General features: G+C 46.6%; 1 protein-coding gene across 1 annotated transcript in view; it reads right to left on the bottom strand.

The window, feature by feature from the left end:
- The window catches only part of LOC110520846 (nuclear pore membrane glycoprotein 210), a 65,666-nt gene that overhangs the window by 30,434 nt on the left and 17,579 nt on the right, over positions 1-17,653 (bottom strand). Inside the window, exons 14-16 of the mRNA XM_021598276.3 lie at positions 11,204-11,349; positions 5,501-5,713; positions 2,430-2,621 (exon numbers count right to left, since the gene is read on the bottom strand). Coding sequence (XP_021453951.3) covers positions 2,430-2,621; positions 5,501-5,713; positions 11,204-11,349 — 551 coding nt within the window. The remainder of the gene's footprint in view (positions 1-2,429; positions 2,622-5,500; positions 5,714-11,203; positions 11,350-17,653) is intronic.

The following is a 17,653-nucleotide window of genomic DNA, read 5'->3' as shown; positions in this document are numbered from 1 at the left end:
GAGGGAGGGAGGGAGGGAGGGAGGGAGATAAGAGGAGACAGGATGACGTTACGGGGACGAGGTTTCCTATAATATGACTGGCCCAAACAAATTCCATTTACGTCCTAAAAGTAAACATAGACACAATGCAAACATGAACAGAGTGATGGGTAAAGTGTTGTTAGATAAGGAGAGAGGCAGACGGAGAGTGAGAGAGAGGCAGACGGAGAGTGGGAGAGAGGCAGACGGAGAGTGGGAGAGAGGCAGACGGAGATTGGGAGAGAGGCAGGCGGAGAGTGGGAGAGAGGCAGGCGGCGAGTGGGAGAGAGGCAGGCGGAGAGTGGGAGAGAGGCAGGCGGAGAGTGGGAGAGAGGCAGGCGGAGAGTGGGAGAGAGGCAGACGGAGAGTGGGAGAGAGGCAGACGGAGGGTGGGAGAGAGGCAGGCGGAGAGTGGGAGAGAGGCAGGCGGAGGGTGGGAGAGAGGCAGACGGAGGGTGGGAGAGAGGCAGGCGGAGGGTGGGAGAGAGGCAGACGGAGGGTGGGAGAGAGGCAGACGGAGGGTGGGAGAGAGGCAGACGGAGAGTGGGAGAGAGGTAGACGGAGAGTGGGAGAGAGGCAGACGGAGAGTGGGAGAGAGGCAGACGGAGAGTGGGAGAGAGGCAGACGGAGGGTGGGAGAGAGGCAGACGGAGGGTGGGAGAGAGGCAGACGGAGAGTGGGAGAGAGGCAGACGGAGAGTGGGAGAGAGGCAGACGGAGAGTGGGAGAGAGGCAGACGGAGGGTGGGAGAGAGGCAGGCGGAGAGTGGGAGAGAGGCAGGCGGAGGGTGGGAGAGAGGCAGACGGAGGGTGGGAGAGAGGCAGGCGGAGGGTGGGAGAGAGGCAGACGGAGGGTGGGAGAGAGGCAGACGGAGGGTGGGAGAGAGGCAGACGGAGAGTGGGAGAGAGGTAGACGGAGAGTGGGAGAGAGGCAGACGGAGAGTGGGAGAGAGGCAGACGGAGAGTGGGAGAGAGGCAGACGGAGGGTGGGAGAGAGGCAGACGGAGGGTGGGAGAGAGGCAGACGGAGAGTGGGAGAGAGGCAGACGGAGAGTGGGAGAGAGGCAGACGGAGAGTGGGAGAGAGGCAGACGGAGAGTCGGAGAGTGGGAGAGAGGCAGACGGAGAGTGGGAGAGAGGCAGACGGAGAGTGGGAGAGAGGCAGACGGAGGGTGGGAGAGAGGCAGACGGAGCGTGGGCAGAGGCAGACACACCATATGCTAGAAGAGCGTTTTGGTCTGAGCTACTTGGTGAAACATCTGTTTGGGTCATTAAGATAAGCAAAGAGAGGACTGAGTGCTGTGTGTGTGTTTGTGCTGTGTGTGTGTGTGCTGTGTGTGTGTGCTGTATGTGTGTGTGTGTGCTGTGTGAGTGTGTGTGCTGTGTGAGTGTGTGTGTGTGTGTGTGTGTGTGTGTGTGTGTGTGTGTGTGTGTGCGCTGTGTGTGTGTGTGTGCTGTGTGTGTGTGTGCTGTGTGTGCGTATGTGCTGACTGATTGGTCGTTCCCATCCCAACAGGAAGTAGAGACATTGCAGTAGAAGTGTGTTTATTAGTTTGCTCAGTGGAGAGAGGGCACTGTACACTGAGAACACTACTGCAATATGGCTACTAGCCTGAGTGGCGACCAAATTGGCTTTGCCTCTACAAGCAGCCTCTTAAACCACAAGGATAAACAGAAAGGATATCGTACTCTAGTTCTATTTCAAATAAAATCGGTCACACATTCTCATCTGCAATTTTCACAGGCAATTTGTGTGAAGGAGGCCCTGATTGCAGTCAACAGGTTTTCTGTGTGTGTGTGTGTGTGTGTGTGTGTGTGTGTGTGTGTGTGTGTATGCTCCAATGTCCTTTTCCTTGGTGAAAAATCCCCCTTTCACACAAACGTTGTTGTGAAGACAGATACAGGAGTTGCTATGGAGACCACCATCACTTTTCTCAGGCACAAGTAATAGGAGTGAGAAGGAGGGAGGAGAGAGGAAGGGAGGAAGGGAGCGAGGCATGTGTCTGTGTGTGATAGAGGGAAACAGAGATAAACTAGGAGAGGTTAATGAGGGCAGAGAAAGAAAAAAACAAAAGCAAATATGAAAAAGTGACAGAGACCGAGAGAGACAGAGAGACAGAGACCGAGAGAGACCGAGAGAGACCGAGAGAGAGAGACCGAGAGAGAGACCGAGAGAGACAGAGAGAGAGAGAGAGAGAGAGACCGAGAGAGACCGAAAGAGACAGAGAGACAGAGAGAGAGAAAGAGACAGAGACCGAGAGAGACAGAGAAAGAGACAGAGAGAGAGAAAGAGACCGAGAGAGAGACAGAGAGACAGAGAAAGAGACAGAGAGAGAGACAGAGAGAGAGACAGAGAAAGAGAGAGAGGTGGGGAAAGGGGAGGTAAAGAGACAATGAGTGATAGAGAAACACTCACCAGACTGGCAGGATAGTGGGGCTCAGGGCACGGGTGGGACAAGGAGGATGGAGGGATGGAGGGAGGAAAGGAGGGGAGGAGGGAGAGAGAGAGAGAACCCGGGGCGCTGCAGTCTACTCTCACTCTGCTCCGCTCTACTGAGGGATCCTGGTTCAGAGGACCTGGGGAGTTCCCACTACTGAACACCAGCCACTACACATACACAAAGACACACACAGTTCATTCAGAGAGGCAAATACTTCATATAGATATAGATTTAAATGGAATATTGTCTTGTATTTGTATCTGAGAAATTGGTGTCAGCTTCAATAAGAATGTTTTACTGTCAGTCAATAAACTCTATAAAGTCCATGTATTGTCAATTAGCTAAAGACATCATACTAAAACAGACCCTGTCCCTCCCTCCCTCCCTTAATCTGAAACACACACCCCTGTCCCTCCCTCCCTCCCTCTGAAACACACACCCCTGTCCCTCCCTCCCTCCCTCCATCTGAAAACACACAACTGTCCCTCCCTCCCTCCCTCCATCTGAAAACACACACACCTGTCCCTCCCTCCCTTCCTCCATCTGAAAACACACACACCTGTCCCTCCCTCCATCTGAAAACACACAACTGTCCCTCCCTCCCTCCCTCCCTCCATCTGAAAACATACACACCTGTCCCTCCCTCCCTCCCTCCATCTGAAAACACACACACCTGTCCCTCCCTCCCTTCCTCCATCTGAAAACACACACACCTGTCCCTCCCTCCCTCCCTCCGAAAACACACCACCTGTCCCTCCCTCCCTCCCTTCCTCCATCTGAAAACACACACACCTGTCCCTCCCTCCCTCCTTCCCTCCATCTGAAAACACACCTGTCCCTCACTCCCTCCCTCCCTCCGAAAACACACACACCTGTCCCTCCCTCCCTCCCTCCGAAAACACACACCTGTTCCTCCCTCCCTCCCTCCATCTGAAAACACACACACCTGTCCCTCCCTAACTCCCTCCATCTGAAAACACACACCTGTCCCTCCCGAACTCCCTCCATCTGAAAACACACACCTGTCCCTCCCTAACTCCCTCCATCTGAAAACACACACACGTCCCTCCCTCCCTCCATCTGAAAACACACACCTGTCCCTCCCTAACTCCTTCCATCTGAAAACACACACACTTGTCCCTCCTTTCCTCCCTTCCGCCATCTGAAAACACACACACCTGTCCCTCCCCCCTCCCTTCCTCCATCTGAAACACACACACCTGTCCCTCCCTCCCTCCCTCCCTCCATCTGAAAACACACACTCCTGTCTCCCCCTCTGAAACACACACACTTGTCCCTCCCTCCCTCCCTCCATCTGAAAATACACACACCTGTCCCTCCCTCCCTCCATCCATCTGAAAACACACACACCTGTCCCTCCCTCCCTTCCTCCATCTGAAAATACACACACCTGTCCCTCCCTCCCTACATCTGAAAACACACACCTGTCCCCCCTCCCTTCCTCCATCTGAAAACACACACATCTGTCCCTCCCTCCCTACCTCCCTTCATCTGAAAACACACACACACCTGTCCCTCCCTCTCTCCCTCCATCTGAAAATACACACACCTGTCCCTCCCTCCCTTCCTCAATCTGAAAACACACACATCTGTCCCTCCCTCCCTCCCTTCCTCCATCTGAAAACACAGACACCTGTCCCTCCCTCCCTCCCTCCATCTGAAAACAAACAACTGTCCCTCCCTCCCTCCATCTGAAAACAAACAACTGTCCCTCCCTCCCTCCATCTGAAAACACACACACCTGTCCCTCCCTCCCTTCCTCCATCTGAATTTACACACACCAGTCCCTCCCTCCATCTGAAAACACACACCTGTCCCTCCCTCCCTACCTCCCTCCATCTGAAAACACACACCTGTCCCTCCCTCCCTACCTCCCTCCATCTGAAAACACACACTTGTCCCTCCCTAACTCCCTCCATCTGAAAACACACACACGTCCCTCCCTCCCTCCATCTGAAAACACACACCTGTCCCTCCCTCACTACCTCCCTCCATCTGAAAACACACACCTGTCCCTCCCTAACTCCCTCCATCTGAAAACACACACACGTCCCTCCCTCCCTCCATCTGAAAACACACACACTTGTCCCTCCTTTCCTCCCTTCCGCCATTTGAAAACACACACACCTGTCCCTCCCTAACTCCCTTCCTCCATCTGAAACACACACACCTGTCCCTCCCTCCATCTGAAAACACACACTCCTGTCTCCCCCTCTGAAACACACACACTTGTCCCTCCCTCCCTCCCTCCATCTGAAAATACACACACCTGTCCCTCCCTCCCTACATCTGAAAACACACACCTGTCCCTCCCTCCCTCCATCTGAAAACAAACAACTGTCCCTCCCTCCCTCCCTCCATCTGAAAACACACAACTGTCCCTCCCTCCCTCCATCTGAAAACACACAACTGTCCCTCCCTCCCTCCATCTGAAAACACACACACCTGTTCCTCCCTCCCTTCCTCCCTTCCTCAATCTGAAAACACACATCTGTCCCTCCCTACCTCCCTCCATCTGAAAACACACACCTGTCCCTCTCTCCCTACCTCCCTCCATCTGAAAACACACACCTGTTCCTCCCTCCCTCCCTTCCGCCATCTGAAAACACACACACCTGTCCCTCCCTCCCTTCCTCCCTTCCTCAATCTGAAAACACACATCTGTCCCTCCCTACCTCCCTCCATCTGAAAACACACACCTGTCCCTCTCTCCCTACCTCCCTCCATCTGAAAACACACACCTGTCCCTCCCTCCCTACCTCCCTCCATCTGAAAACACACACCTGTCCCTCCCTAACTCCCTCCATCTGAAAACACATACACCTGTCCCTCCCTAACTCCTTCCATCTGAAAACACACACACCTGTCCCTCCTTTCCTCCCTTCCGCCATCTGAAAACACACACACCTGTCCCCCCCCCTTCCTCCATCTGAAACACACACCTGTCCCTCCCTCCCTCCCTCCCTCCATCTGAAAACACACACTCCTGTCTCCCCCTCTGAAACATACACCCCTCCCCCCCCACCTGTTCCCCCAGGGCGTGGCAGGTGACCCTGTAGGTGTGCTGCTGGGCTCTCCTGGGCTCTGATAGGCTGAGAGCCTCCACGCCCAGCCCCTCCCCCTCAGCCTGGGCATCGCCATGGAAACGTGCAGGGACCAGGGGCCAGGGCTGTGGCCCTCCCTCGAAGACGACAAGGCAAGACGCACCCAAAGACAAGACCACCTCTGAAACCAGGGCCTGGAGAGGGGGAAGAGAGGGATGAGCAGAGGGACTGTATGAATAGAGATGTACATTTATAGAGATGACAGACAGAGAGAAACCTGGTATACTGTATGAATAGAGATGTACATTTATAGAGATGACAGGCAGAGAGAAACCTGGTATACTGTATGAATAGAGATGTACATTTATAGAGATGACAGGCAGAGAGAAACCTGGTATACTGTATGAATAGAGATGTAAATTTATAGAGATGACAGACAGAGAGAAACCTGGTGTACTGTATGAATAGAGATGTACATTTATAGAGATGACAGAGAGAAAGCTGGTATACTGTATGAATAGAGATGTACATTTATAGAGATGACAGACAGAGAGAAACCTGGTATACTGTATGAATAGAGATGTACATTTATAGAGATGACAGAGAGAAACCTGGTATACTGTATGAATAGAGATGTACATTTATAGAGATGACAGAGAGAAACCTGGTATACTGTATGAATAGAGATGTACATTTATAGAGATGACAGGCAGAGAGAAACCTGGTATACTGTATGAATAGAGATGTACATTTATAGAGATGACAGACAGAGAGAAACCTGGTGTACTGTATGAATAGAGATGTACATTTATAGAGATGACAGAGAGAAACCTGGTGTACTGTATGAATAGAGATGTACATTTATAGAGATGACAGAGAGAAACCTGGTATACTGTATGAATAGAGATGTACATTTATAGAGATGACAGAGAGAAACCTGGTATACTGTATGAATAGAGATGTACATTTATAGAGATGACAGACAGAGAGAAACATGGTATACTGTATGAAGAGATGTACATTTATAGAGATGACAGACAGAGAGAAACCTGGTATACTGTATGAATAGAGATGTACATTTATAGAGATGACAGGCAGAGAGAAACCTGGTATACTGTATGAATAGAGATGTACATTTATAGAGATGACAGAGAGAAACCTGGTATACTGTATGAATAGAGATGTACATTTATAGAGATGACAGGCAGAGAGAAACCTGGTGTACTGTATGAATAGAGATGTACATTTATAGAGATGACAGGCAGAGAGAAACCTGGTATACTGTATGAATAGAGATGTACATTTATAGAGATGACAGACAGAGAGAAACCTGGTGTACTGTATGAATAGAGATGTACATTTATAGAGATGACAGAGAGAAACCTGGTATACTGTATGAATAGAGATGTACATTTATAGAGATGACAGAGAGAAACCTGGTATACTGTATGAATAGAGATGTACATTTATAGAGATGACAGGCAGAGAGAAACCTGGTGTACTGTATGAATAGAGATGTACATTTATAGAGATGACAGACAGAGAGAAACCTGGTGTACTGTATGAATAGAGATGTACATTTATAGAGATGACAGGCAGAGAGAAACCTGGTATACTGTATGAATAGAGATGTACATTTATAGAGATGACAGACAGAGAGAAACCTGGTGTACTGTATGAATAGAGATGTACATTTATAGAGATGACAGAGAGAAACCTGGTATACTGTATGAATAGAGATGTACATTTATAGAGATGACAGAGAGAAACCTGGTATACTGTATGAATAGAGATGTACATTTATAGAGATGACAGGCAGAGAGAAACCTGGTATACTGTATGAATAGAGATGTACATTTATAGAGATGACAGAGAGAAACCTGGTATACTGTATGAATAGAGATGTACATTTATAGAGATGACAGGCAGAGAGAAACCTGGTATACTGTATGAATAGAGATGTACATTTATAGAGATGACAGACAGAGAGAAAGCTGGTATACTGTATGAATAGAGATGTACATTTATAGAGATGACAGACAGAGAGAAACCTGGTATACTGTATGAATAGAGATGTACATTTATAGAGATGACAGACAGAGAGAAACCTGGTATACTGTATGAATAGAGATGTACATTTATAGAGATGACAGACAGAGAGAAACCTGGTGTACTGTATGAATAGAGATGTACATTTATAGAGATGACAGGCAGAGAGAAACCTGGTATACTGTATGAATAGAGATGTACATTTATAGAGATGACAGACAGAGAGAAACCTGGTATACTGTATGAATAGAGATGTACATTTATAGAGATGACAGAGAGAAACCTGGTATACTGTATGAATAGAGATGTACATTTATAGAGATGACAGACAGAGAGAAACCTGGTATACTGTATGAATAGAGATGTACATTTATAGAGATGACAGACAGAGAGAAACCTGGTATACTGTATGAATAGAGATGTACATTTATAGAGATGACAGACAGAGAGAAACCTGGTATACTGTATGAATAGAGATGTACATTTATAGAGATGACAGAGAGAAACCTGGTATACTGTATGAATAGAGATGTACATTTATAGAGATGACAGACAGAGAGAAACCTGGTGTACTGTATGAATAGAGATGTACATTTATAGAGATGACAGAGAGAAACCTGGTATACTGTATGAATAGAGATGTACATTTATAGAGATGACAGACAGAGAGAAACCTGGTATACTGTATGAATAGAGATGTACATTTATAGAGATGACAGAGAGAAACCTGGTATACTGTATGAATAGAGATGTACATTTATAGAGATGACAGAGAGAAACCTGGTATACTGTATGAATAGAGATGTACATTTATAGAGATGACAGACAGAGAGAAACCTGGTGTACTGTATGAATAGAGATGTACATTTATAGAGATGACAGACAGAGAGAAACCTGGTATACTGTATGAATAGAGATGTACATTTATAGAGATGACAGACAGAGAGAAACCTGGTATACTGTATGAATAGAGATGTACATTTATAGAGATGACAGACAGAGAGAAACCTGGTATACTGTATGAATAGAGATGTACATTTATAGAGATGACAGAGAGAGAGAAACCTGGTATACTGTATGAAGAGATGTACATTTATAGAGATGACAGAGAGAAACCTGGTATACTGTATGAATAGAGATGTACATTTATAGAGATGACAGACAGAGAGAAACCTGGTATACTGTATGAAGAGATGTACATTTATAGAGATGACAGAGAGAAACCTGGTATACTGTATGAATAGAGATGTACATTTATAGAGATGACAGACAGAGAGAAACCTGGTGTACTGTATGAATAGAGATGTACATTTATAGAGATGACAGAGAGAGAGAAACCTGGTATACTGTATGAAGAGATGTACATTTATAGAGATGACAGAGAGAAACCTGGTATACTGTATGAATAGAGATGTACATTTATAGAGATGACAGACAGAGAGAAACCTGGTATACTGTATGAAGAGATGTACATTTATAGAGATGACAGAGAGAAACCTGGTATACTGTATGAATAGAGATGTACATTTATAGAGATGACAGACAGAGAGAAACCTGGTGTACTGTATGAATAGAGATGTACATTTATAGAGATGACAGGCAGAGAGAAACCTGGTATACTGTATGAATAGAGATGTACATTTATAGAGATGACAGGCAGAGAGAAACCTGGTATACTGTATGAATAGAGATGTACATTTATAGAGATGACAGACAGAGAGAAACCTGGTATACTGTATGAATAGAGATGTACAGTGCTTTCACTATTCACACCGTTTGAATTTTTCCACATTATTTCGTGTTACAAAGTGGGATTACAATTATTGTCAACGATCTACAGAAAATATTCTGTAATGTCAAGGTGGAAGAAAAAATTATAATATTTGTAAAACAAAAAATATGAAAAATAAAAAACTACTTACATACTGGGTAAGTGGGTAAGTATTCAACTTCCTGAATCAATACATGCTAGAACGACCTTTGGCAGCTGTGAGTCTTTCTGGGTAAGTCTCCAAGAGCTTTGCACATTTGGATTGTACAACATTATTATTTAAAAAATTATTCAAGCTCTGCCAAGTTGGTTGTTGATCATTGCTAGACAGCCATTTTCAAGTCAATTTAAGTCAAAACTGTAACTAGGCCACTCAGGAACATTCAAGCAACTCCAGTGGCCTTGTTTAAGGTAATTGTCTTGCTGACTGTCTCCCAGTGTCTGTTGGAAAGCTGACAGAACCAGGTGTTCCTCTACAATTTTACCTGTGCTTAGCTTTATTCCATTCATTTGTATCATAAAAAACTCCATAGTCCTTGCCGATGACAAGCATACCCATAACATGATGCAGCCACCACCATGCAAGGACGGCCATATGAAGAGTGGTGATGTGTTGTGTTGGATTTGCCCAAAACATAACGCATTGTATTCAGGACAAAGTTCATTCCTTTACCACATTTCTTTGCAGTTTTACTTTACTGCCTTATTGCAAACAGGATGCATGTTTTGGAAAATTAAAAAAAATCTGTACAGACTTCCTCACTGTCATTTAGGTTAGTATGTTGGAGTAACTACAATGTTGTTGGTCCATCCTCAGTGTTCTCCTATCACAGCCATTAAATTCTGTAACTGTTTTAAAGTCACCATTGGCCTCATGGTAAAATCCCTGAGCGGTTTCCTTCCTCTTCGGCAACTGAGTCAGGAAGGACGCCTGTATCTTTGTAGTGACTGGGTTTATTGATACACCATCCAAAACCTAATTAACAGCTTCACCAATGCGCAAAGGGATATTCAGGGTCTGCTTTTTTATTTTTACCAAATCGGTGTGCTTCTTTGCAAGGCATTGGAAAACTTATCTGGTCTTTGTGGTTGAATCTGTGCTTAAAATTCACTCCTTGACTGAGGGACCTTACAGATAATTGTATATGTGGGGCAGGTGCGCAACTTTCACTGGGGAAAAAAATGAATTTTTGTCAATGGCAGTATTATCATTGGAATGTGATGCAAAATTAGGCCTGGTGTGCTTTAGGACCATGCAGACACCACCGATCCTTCGGAGAGGCTGTTTGGAGTGTTTATCCGACTGGATAGACAGTCGTTTAATAATAGAGGCTCAGCGATGTTAGGATTTTGAAAGTTGTGCAATGTCCACCTGGCTTAAATGGTAGGCTACAAGCAACAGGCATGGTTGTAGTTGATGGGAAAGTGAGCCATATAACTGAATAATTAGAATAGAACGAATGTGCCTCACTGAGGTGAGATTGCTGTGTTGCATTGTGTTGACGAGAACATAAAAACCCTAATGTCAATAACAAGTAGGCCTAGAGAAGGTAAATGCTGCCACAATAGTGGCACTGACATAAGACAGGTAGCATTGTAAGCGCAACACATGAACCGGCAGTGGTGCATTGTAAGCGCAAGGAAGGCCATACATAACCCCCCCCCCCGGGCGCGCATCGGTAATACCTTAAACCCCGGGATGGTAAAAGGAGGTATGAACTAGAAGTACATGTGTCAGAGTGTATCCAGATGGGAGCAGTGTGGTGCTCAACCCTCCAATGGCATCATTAGAAACCACTCTCCTCCAACCTGGGGAAAATAAGTCAATTAAACCCCCCCAGTCTCTCTCAGTCTCAGTGTGCACCTTGAGGGGACTGTGGGCGGCCAGCGTTGCAATGGAAGTGATGTTGTAGTGTTCCATTTCCAAGGTGATAGTGATGAGGGTGTGGCCTGGTCCCACTGCTTCCAGCTGGAGTCCTCCACAGAACCCTGAGCCTGGACCCACAGAACCTACACACACACACACACACACACACACACACACACACACACACACACACACACACACACACACACACACACACACACACACACACACACACACACACACACACACACACACACACACACTTGAATTGGAAACTAGTGAACTGCATTTTAGAGTTAGTAGCAGGAGTGGAGATTATTCCATTATACACCGTCTCTCAGTCGGACTGTCTCTCTCAGTCGGACTGTCTCTCTCAGTCGGACTGTCTCTCTCAGTCGGACTGTCTCTCTCAGTCGGACTGTCTCTCTCAGTCGGACTGACTCTCTCAGTCTCTCTCTCAGTCGGACTGACTCTCTCAGTCTCTCTCTCAGTCGGACTGACTCTCTCAGTCGGACTGACTCTCTCAGTCTCTCTCTCAGTCGGACTGACTCTCTCAGTCGGACTGACTCTCTCAGTCGGACTGACTCTCTCAGTCTCTCTCTCAGTCGGACTGACTCTCTCAGTCGGACTGACTCTCTCAGTCGGACTGACTCTCTCAGTCTCTCTCTCAGTCGGACTGACTCTCTCAGTCGGACTGTCTCTCTCAGTTGGACTGTCTCTCTCAGTTGGACTGTCTCTCTCAGTCTCTCTCTCAGTCGGACTGTCTCTCTCAGTCGGACTGTCTCTCTCAGTCGGACTGTCTCTCTGAGTCTCTCTCTCAGTCGGACTGTCTCTCTCAGTCGGACTGACTCTCTGAGTCTCTCTCAGTCGGACTGTCTCTCTCTCAGTCGGACTGTCTCTCTCAGTCGGACTGTCTCTCTCAGTCGGACTGTCTCTCTGAGTCTCTCTCTCCGTCGGACAGTCTCTCTCAGTCGGACTGTCTCTCTGAGTCTCTCTCTCAGTTGGACTGTCTCTCTCAGTCGGACTGTCTCTCTCAGTCGGACTGACTCTCTCAGTCGGACTGACTCTCTCAGTCGGACTGACTCTCTGAGTCTCTCTCTCAGTCGGACTGTCTCTCTCTCAGTCGGACTGTCTCTCTCAGTCGGACTGTCTCTCTCAGTCGGACTGTCTCTCTCAGTCGGACTGTCTCTCTGAGTCTCTCTCTCAGTCGGACTGTCTCTCTCAGTCGGACTGTCTCTCTGAGTCTCTCTCTCAGTCGGACTGTCTCTCTGAGTCTCTCTCTCCGTCGGACTGTCTCTCTCAGTCGGACTGTCTCTCTGAGTCTCTCTCTCAGTTGGACTGTCTCTCTCAGTCGGACTGTCTCTCTCAGTCGGACTGACTCTCTCAGTCGGACTGACTCTCTCAGTCGGACTGACTCTCTCAGTCGGACTGACTCTCTGAGTCTCTCTCTCAGTCGGACTGTCTCTCTCTCAGTCGGACTGTCTCTCTCAGTCGGACTGTCTCTCTCAGTCGGACTGTCTCTCTCAGTCGGACTGTCTCTCTGAGTCTCTCTCTCAGTCGGACTGTCTCTCTCAGTCGGACTGTCTCTCTGAGTCTCTCTCTCAGTTGGACTGTCTCTCTCAGTCGGACTGTCTCTCTCAGTCGGACTGTCTCTCTGAGTCTCTCTCTCAGTCGGACTGTCTCTCTGAGTCTCTCTCTCAGTCGGACTGTCTCTCTCAGTCGGACTGTCTCTCTGAGTCTCTCTCTCAGTCGGACTGTCTCTCTCAGTCGGACTGTCTCTCTGAGTCTCTCTCTCAGTCGGACTGTCTCTCTGAGTCTCTCTCTCAGTCGGACTGTCTCTCTGAGTCTCTCTCTCCGTCGGACTGTCTCTCTCAGTCGGACTGTCTCTCTGAGTCTCTCTCTCAGTTGGACTGTCTCTCTCAGTCGGACTGTCTCTCTCAGTCGGACTGACTCTCTCAGTCGGACTGACTCTCTCAGTCGGACTGACTCTCTCAGTCGGACTGACTCTCTGAGTCTCTCTCTTAGTCGGACTGTCTCTCTCTCAGTCGGACTGTCTCTCTCTCAGTCGGACTGTCTCTCTCAGTCGGACTGTCTCTCTCAGTCGGACTGTCTCTCTGAGTCTCTCTCTCAGTCGGACTGTCTCTCTCAGTCGGACTGTCTCTCTGAGTCTCTCTCTCAGTCGGACTGTCTCTCTGAGTCTCTCTCTCAGTCGGACTGTCTCTCTCAGTCGGACTGTCTCTCTGTCGGACTGTCTCTCTGAGTCTCTCTCTCAGTCGGACTGTCTCTCTCTCAGTCAGACTGTCTCTCTCAGTCGGACTGTCTCTCTCAGTCGGACTGTCTCTCTCAGTCGGACTGTCTCTCTGAGTCTCTCTCTCAGTCGGACTGTCTCTCTCAGTCGGACTGTCTCTCTGAGTCTCTCTCTCAGTCGGACTGTCTCTCTCAGTCGGACTGTCTCTCTCAGTCGGACTGTCTCTCTCAGTCGGACTGTCTCTCTGAGTCTCTCTCTCAGTCGGACTGTCTCTCTCAGTCGGACTGTCTCTCTGAGTCTCTCTCTCAGTCGGACTGTCTCTCTCAGTCGGACTGTCTCTCTGAGTCTCTCTCTCAGTCGGACTGTCTCTCTGAGTCTCTCTCTCAGTCGGACTGTCTCTCTCAGTCGGACTGTCTCTCTGTCGGACTGTCTCTCTGAGTCTCTCTCAGTCGGACTGTCTCTCTCTCAGTCAGACTGTCTCTCTCAGTCGGACTGTCTCTCTCAGTCGGACTGTCTCTCTCAGTCGGACTGTCTCTCTGAGTCTCTCTCTCAGTCGGACTGTCTCTCTGAGTCTCTCTCTCAGTCGGACTGTCTCTCTCAGTCGGACTGTCTCTCTGAGTCTCTCTCTCAGTCGGACTGTCTCTCTCAGTCGGACTGTCTCTCTGAGTCTCTCTCTCAGTTGGACTGTCTCTCTCAGTCGGACTGTCTCTCTCAGTCGGACTGTCTCTCTGAGTCTCTCTCTCAGTCGGACTGTCTCTCTGAGTCTCTCTCTCAGTCGGACTGTCTCTCTCAGTCGGACTGTCTCTCTGAGTCTCTCTCTCAGTCGGACTGTCTCTCTCAGTCGGACTGTCTCTCTGAGTCTCTCTCTCAGTCGGACTGTCTCTCTGAGTCTCTCTCTCAGTCGGACTGTCTCTCTCAGTCGGACTGTCTCTCTGAGTCTCTCTCTCCGTCGGACTGTCTCTCTGAGTCTCTCTCTCAGTTGGACTGTCTCTCTCAGTTGGACTGTCTCTCTCAGTCGGACTGTCTCTCTCAGTCGGACTGACTCTCTCAGTCGGACTGACTCTCTGAGTCTCTCTCTCAGTCGGACTGTCTCTCTCTCAGTCGGACTGTCTCTCTCAGTCGGACTGTCTCTCTCAGTCGGACTGTCTCTCTCAGTCGGACTGTCTCTCTCAGTCGGACTGTCTCTCTGAGTCTCTCTCTCAGTCGGACTGTCTCTCTCAGTCGGACTGTCTCTCTGAGTCTCTCTCTCAGTCGGACTGTCTCTCTCAGTCTGACTGTCTCTCTCAGTCTGACTGTCTCTCTCAGTCTGACTGTCTCTCTCAGTCTGACTGTCTCTCTGAGTCTCTCTCTCAGTCGGACTGTCTCTCTCAGTCGGACTGACTCTCTCAGTCGGACTGACTCTCTCAGTCGGACTGACTCTCTCAGTCTCTCTCTCAGTCGGACTGACTCTCTCAGTCGGACTGACTCTCTCAGTCGGACTGACTCTCTCAGTCGGACTGACTCTCTCAGTCTCTCTCTCAGTCGGACTGACTCTCTCAGTCGGACTGTCTCTCTCAGTTGGACTGTCTCTCTCAGTTGGACTGTCTCTCTCAGTCTCTCTCTCAGTCGGACTGTCTCTCTCAGTCGGACTGTCTCTCTCAGTCGGACTGTCTCTCTGAGTCTCTCTCTCAGTCGGACTGTCTCTCTCAGTCGGACTGACTCTCTGAGTCTCTCTCAGTCGGACTGTCTCTCTCTCAGTCGGACTGTCTCTCTCAGTCGGACTGTCTCTCTCAGTCGGACTGTCTCTCTGAGTCAAATTCAAATTCAAATTCAAGCTGCTTTATTGGCATTAAAAACATTGTGTCAATATTGCCAAAGCAACAATGTATACAATATACATTGTAACAAAAGTGTAAATGATAGCAAATAATAATATAAAATGGTAGTAAATAATAATACAAAAATAAATACAATAAAATGGTAACAGTCTACAGTAAACATTAATAATTATAGTAATAACAATAATAGTAATAATAAGTAAGTTACTGTTTACTATGCAGATGTTATTATTCAGTGTCCCTCAGGCTATGGCAGGAAAATACATATTTGGCTGCAAGAGGAGCCATTGCTCCTTCGCCCATGAGTATTCTTAGTTTTTCCTCTGGGTTCAATTTGTAAAAATGTGGAATATATGTAGTCATTTCTGTGAATAATGAATCTCTTTGTGAGGAATATTTATCACAGTAAAGGAGAAAGTGCATCTCTGTCTCTACCTCCCCTGTCATGCAGTGACCACATACACGCTCCTCTTTGGGTAGCCATGTCTTTTTATGTCTGCCGGTTTCTATTGCCAATCGGTGGTCACTCAGCCTGTACTTGGTAAGGATCTGTCTCTGCTTCGTATCTCTGACAGAGTAGAGATAATCAGCCAATTCATATTCTCTGTTTAGGGTCAGATAGCAATTTAGTCGGCTTTGGGATTTTGTTTCGTTTTTCCAGTATTGTAAGTATGATTCCTTTGATTGGTTCATGATTTTGTTTATTGGAATTCTTTCTTTTGAAGCAGTGCTGGTGTCAGCTTGATTGGTGAGGTCCAACACCAGCTGACTGAGAGGGCTCGTTTCTGGGCTCAGCTCTTGGGCTTGAAGTGCTTTAAATTGCAGACTCGAATTTGGACTTGAATTTAGATGTAGCCAAAATTTTAATGATCTTTTCTGTATTTTCATTATTACTGGAAAACGGCCCAATTCTGCCCTACATGCATTAGTTGGTGTATTTCTCTGGACTTGTAGAATTTTCCGACAGAATTCTGCATGTAGGGTTTCAATTGGATGTTTGTCCCACATTTTAAAATCCAGTTTATTGAGTGGCCCCCAAACCTCACTTCCATAAAGTGCTATTGGTAGGATTACACTGTCAAATATTTTAGTCCAAATTCTAATTGGGATGTTGATTTTGAATAATTTCATTTTTATTGCATACATTGCTCTGCGGGCTTTTTCTTTGAGTGCCTTCACTGCCATATTAAAGTTTCCCGATGCAGATATGGTCAGACCAAGGTAGGTGTAATTTTTTGTGTGTTCAATTAAGGTGTTGTTCAGGGTGAATTTACATTTTTGTTTCTGACATCTGGGTTTTTTTTGGAAAATCATGATTTTAGTTTTTTGGAAATTTACTGCCAGGGCCCAATTATGGCAATATTGCTCCAGAATATTAATGTTTTGTTGAAGACCTTCTTTGGTTGGTGATAGAAGTACCAAGTCATCAGCATATAGCAGGTATTTCACCTCTGTGTCAAATAGTGTGAGTCCTGGGGCTGGAGATTGGTCCAACATGTCTGCTAATTCATTGATATAAATGTTGAAAAGATTTGGACTCAAATTGCAGCCTTGTCTCACACCTCGACATTGTGAAAAAAAATTCTGTTCTTTGGTTTTTGATTTTTATTGCACACTTATTTTCTGTGTACATACATTTTATTAAGTCATACACCTTACCACCAAGCCCACTTTGTAGAATTTTGTAGAATAGCCCTTCGTGCCAAATCGAATCAAATGCTTTTTTAAAGTCAATAAAGCAAGCAAAGATTTTGCCCTCTTTTTTTTGGTGGACGTGTTTATTAATTAGTGTGTGTAAGGTGTATATATGGTCAGTAGTGCGATGGTTAGGGAGAAAGCCAATTTGACATTTACTTATTACATTTTTTTCTTGAAGAAAGGTTTGAATTCTTGAATTCAAAATGCTACAGAAAATCTTTCCCAAGTTACTGTTGACGCAAATTCCCCTGTAATTATTGGGGTCTGATTTGTCTCCACTTTTGTGGATAGGGGAGATGAGCCCCTGGTTCCAGACATCAGGGAAGCAGCCAGAAGTTAAAACCATGTTGAACAATTTAAGCACAGCATTTTGCAACTCAGGTGTGCTGTTTTTCAGCATTTCATTTCTGATGTTGTCTACACCACAAGCCTTTTTTGATTTAATAGATTTTAGCTTTTCATTTAGTTCTTGTTGGGTTATTGGGTAATCTAATGGATTTTGGTTGTTTTTAATGACTGATTCCAGGATGTTCAATTTTTCTTTAATTTCTAATTGGTTCTGGTTTAAGTCTTTTTGTGGGATGTTTTTGTATAGATTATCAAAGTAAGTTTTCCAAATTCCTACATCTTGTATGGCTAATTCTTGTGGCTTTGTTGTGCTTAAATTGTTCCACATGTCCCAGA

This window comes from Oncorhynchus mykiss, chromosome 3 (assembly GCF_057628025.1).
Source record: "Oncorhynchus mykiss isolate SJ-2025 chromosome 3, ASM5762802v1, whole genome shotgun sequence".
NCBI classification, from domain to species: domain Eukaryota; kingdom Metazoa; phylum Chordata; class Actinopteri; order Salmoniformes; family Salmonidae; genus Oncorhynchus; species Oncorhynchus mykiss.
Note: the sequence above shows the minus strand (reverse complement) of the source record. Positions and strands in the feature narration are given on the sequence as shown.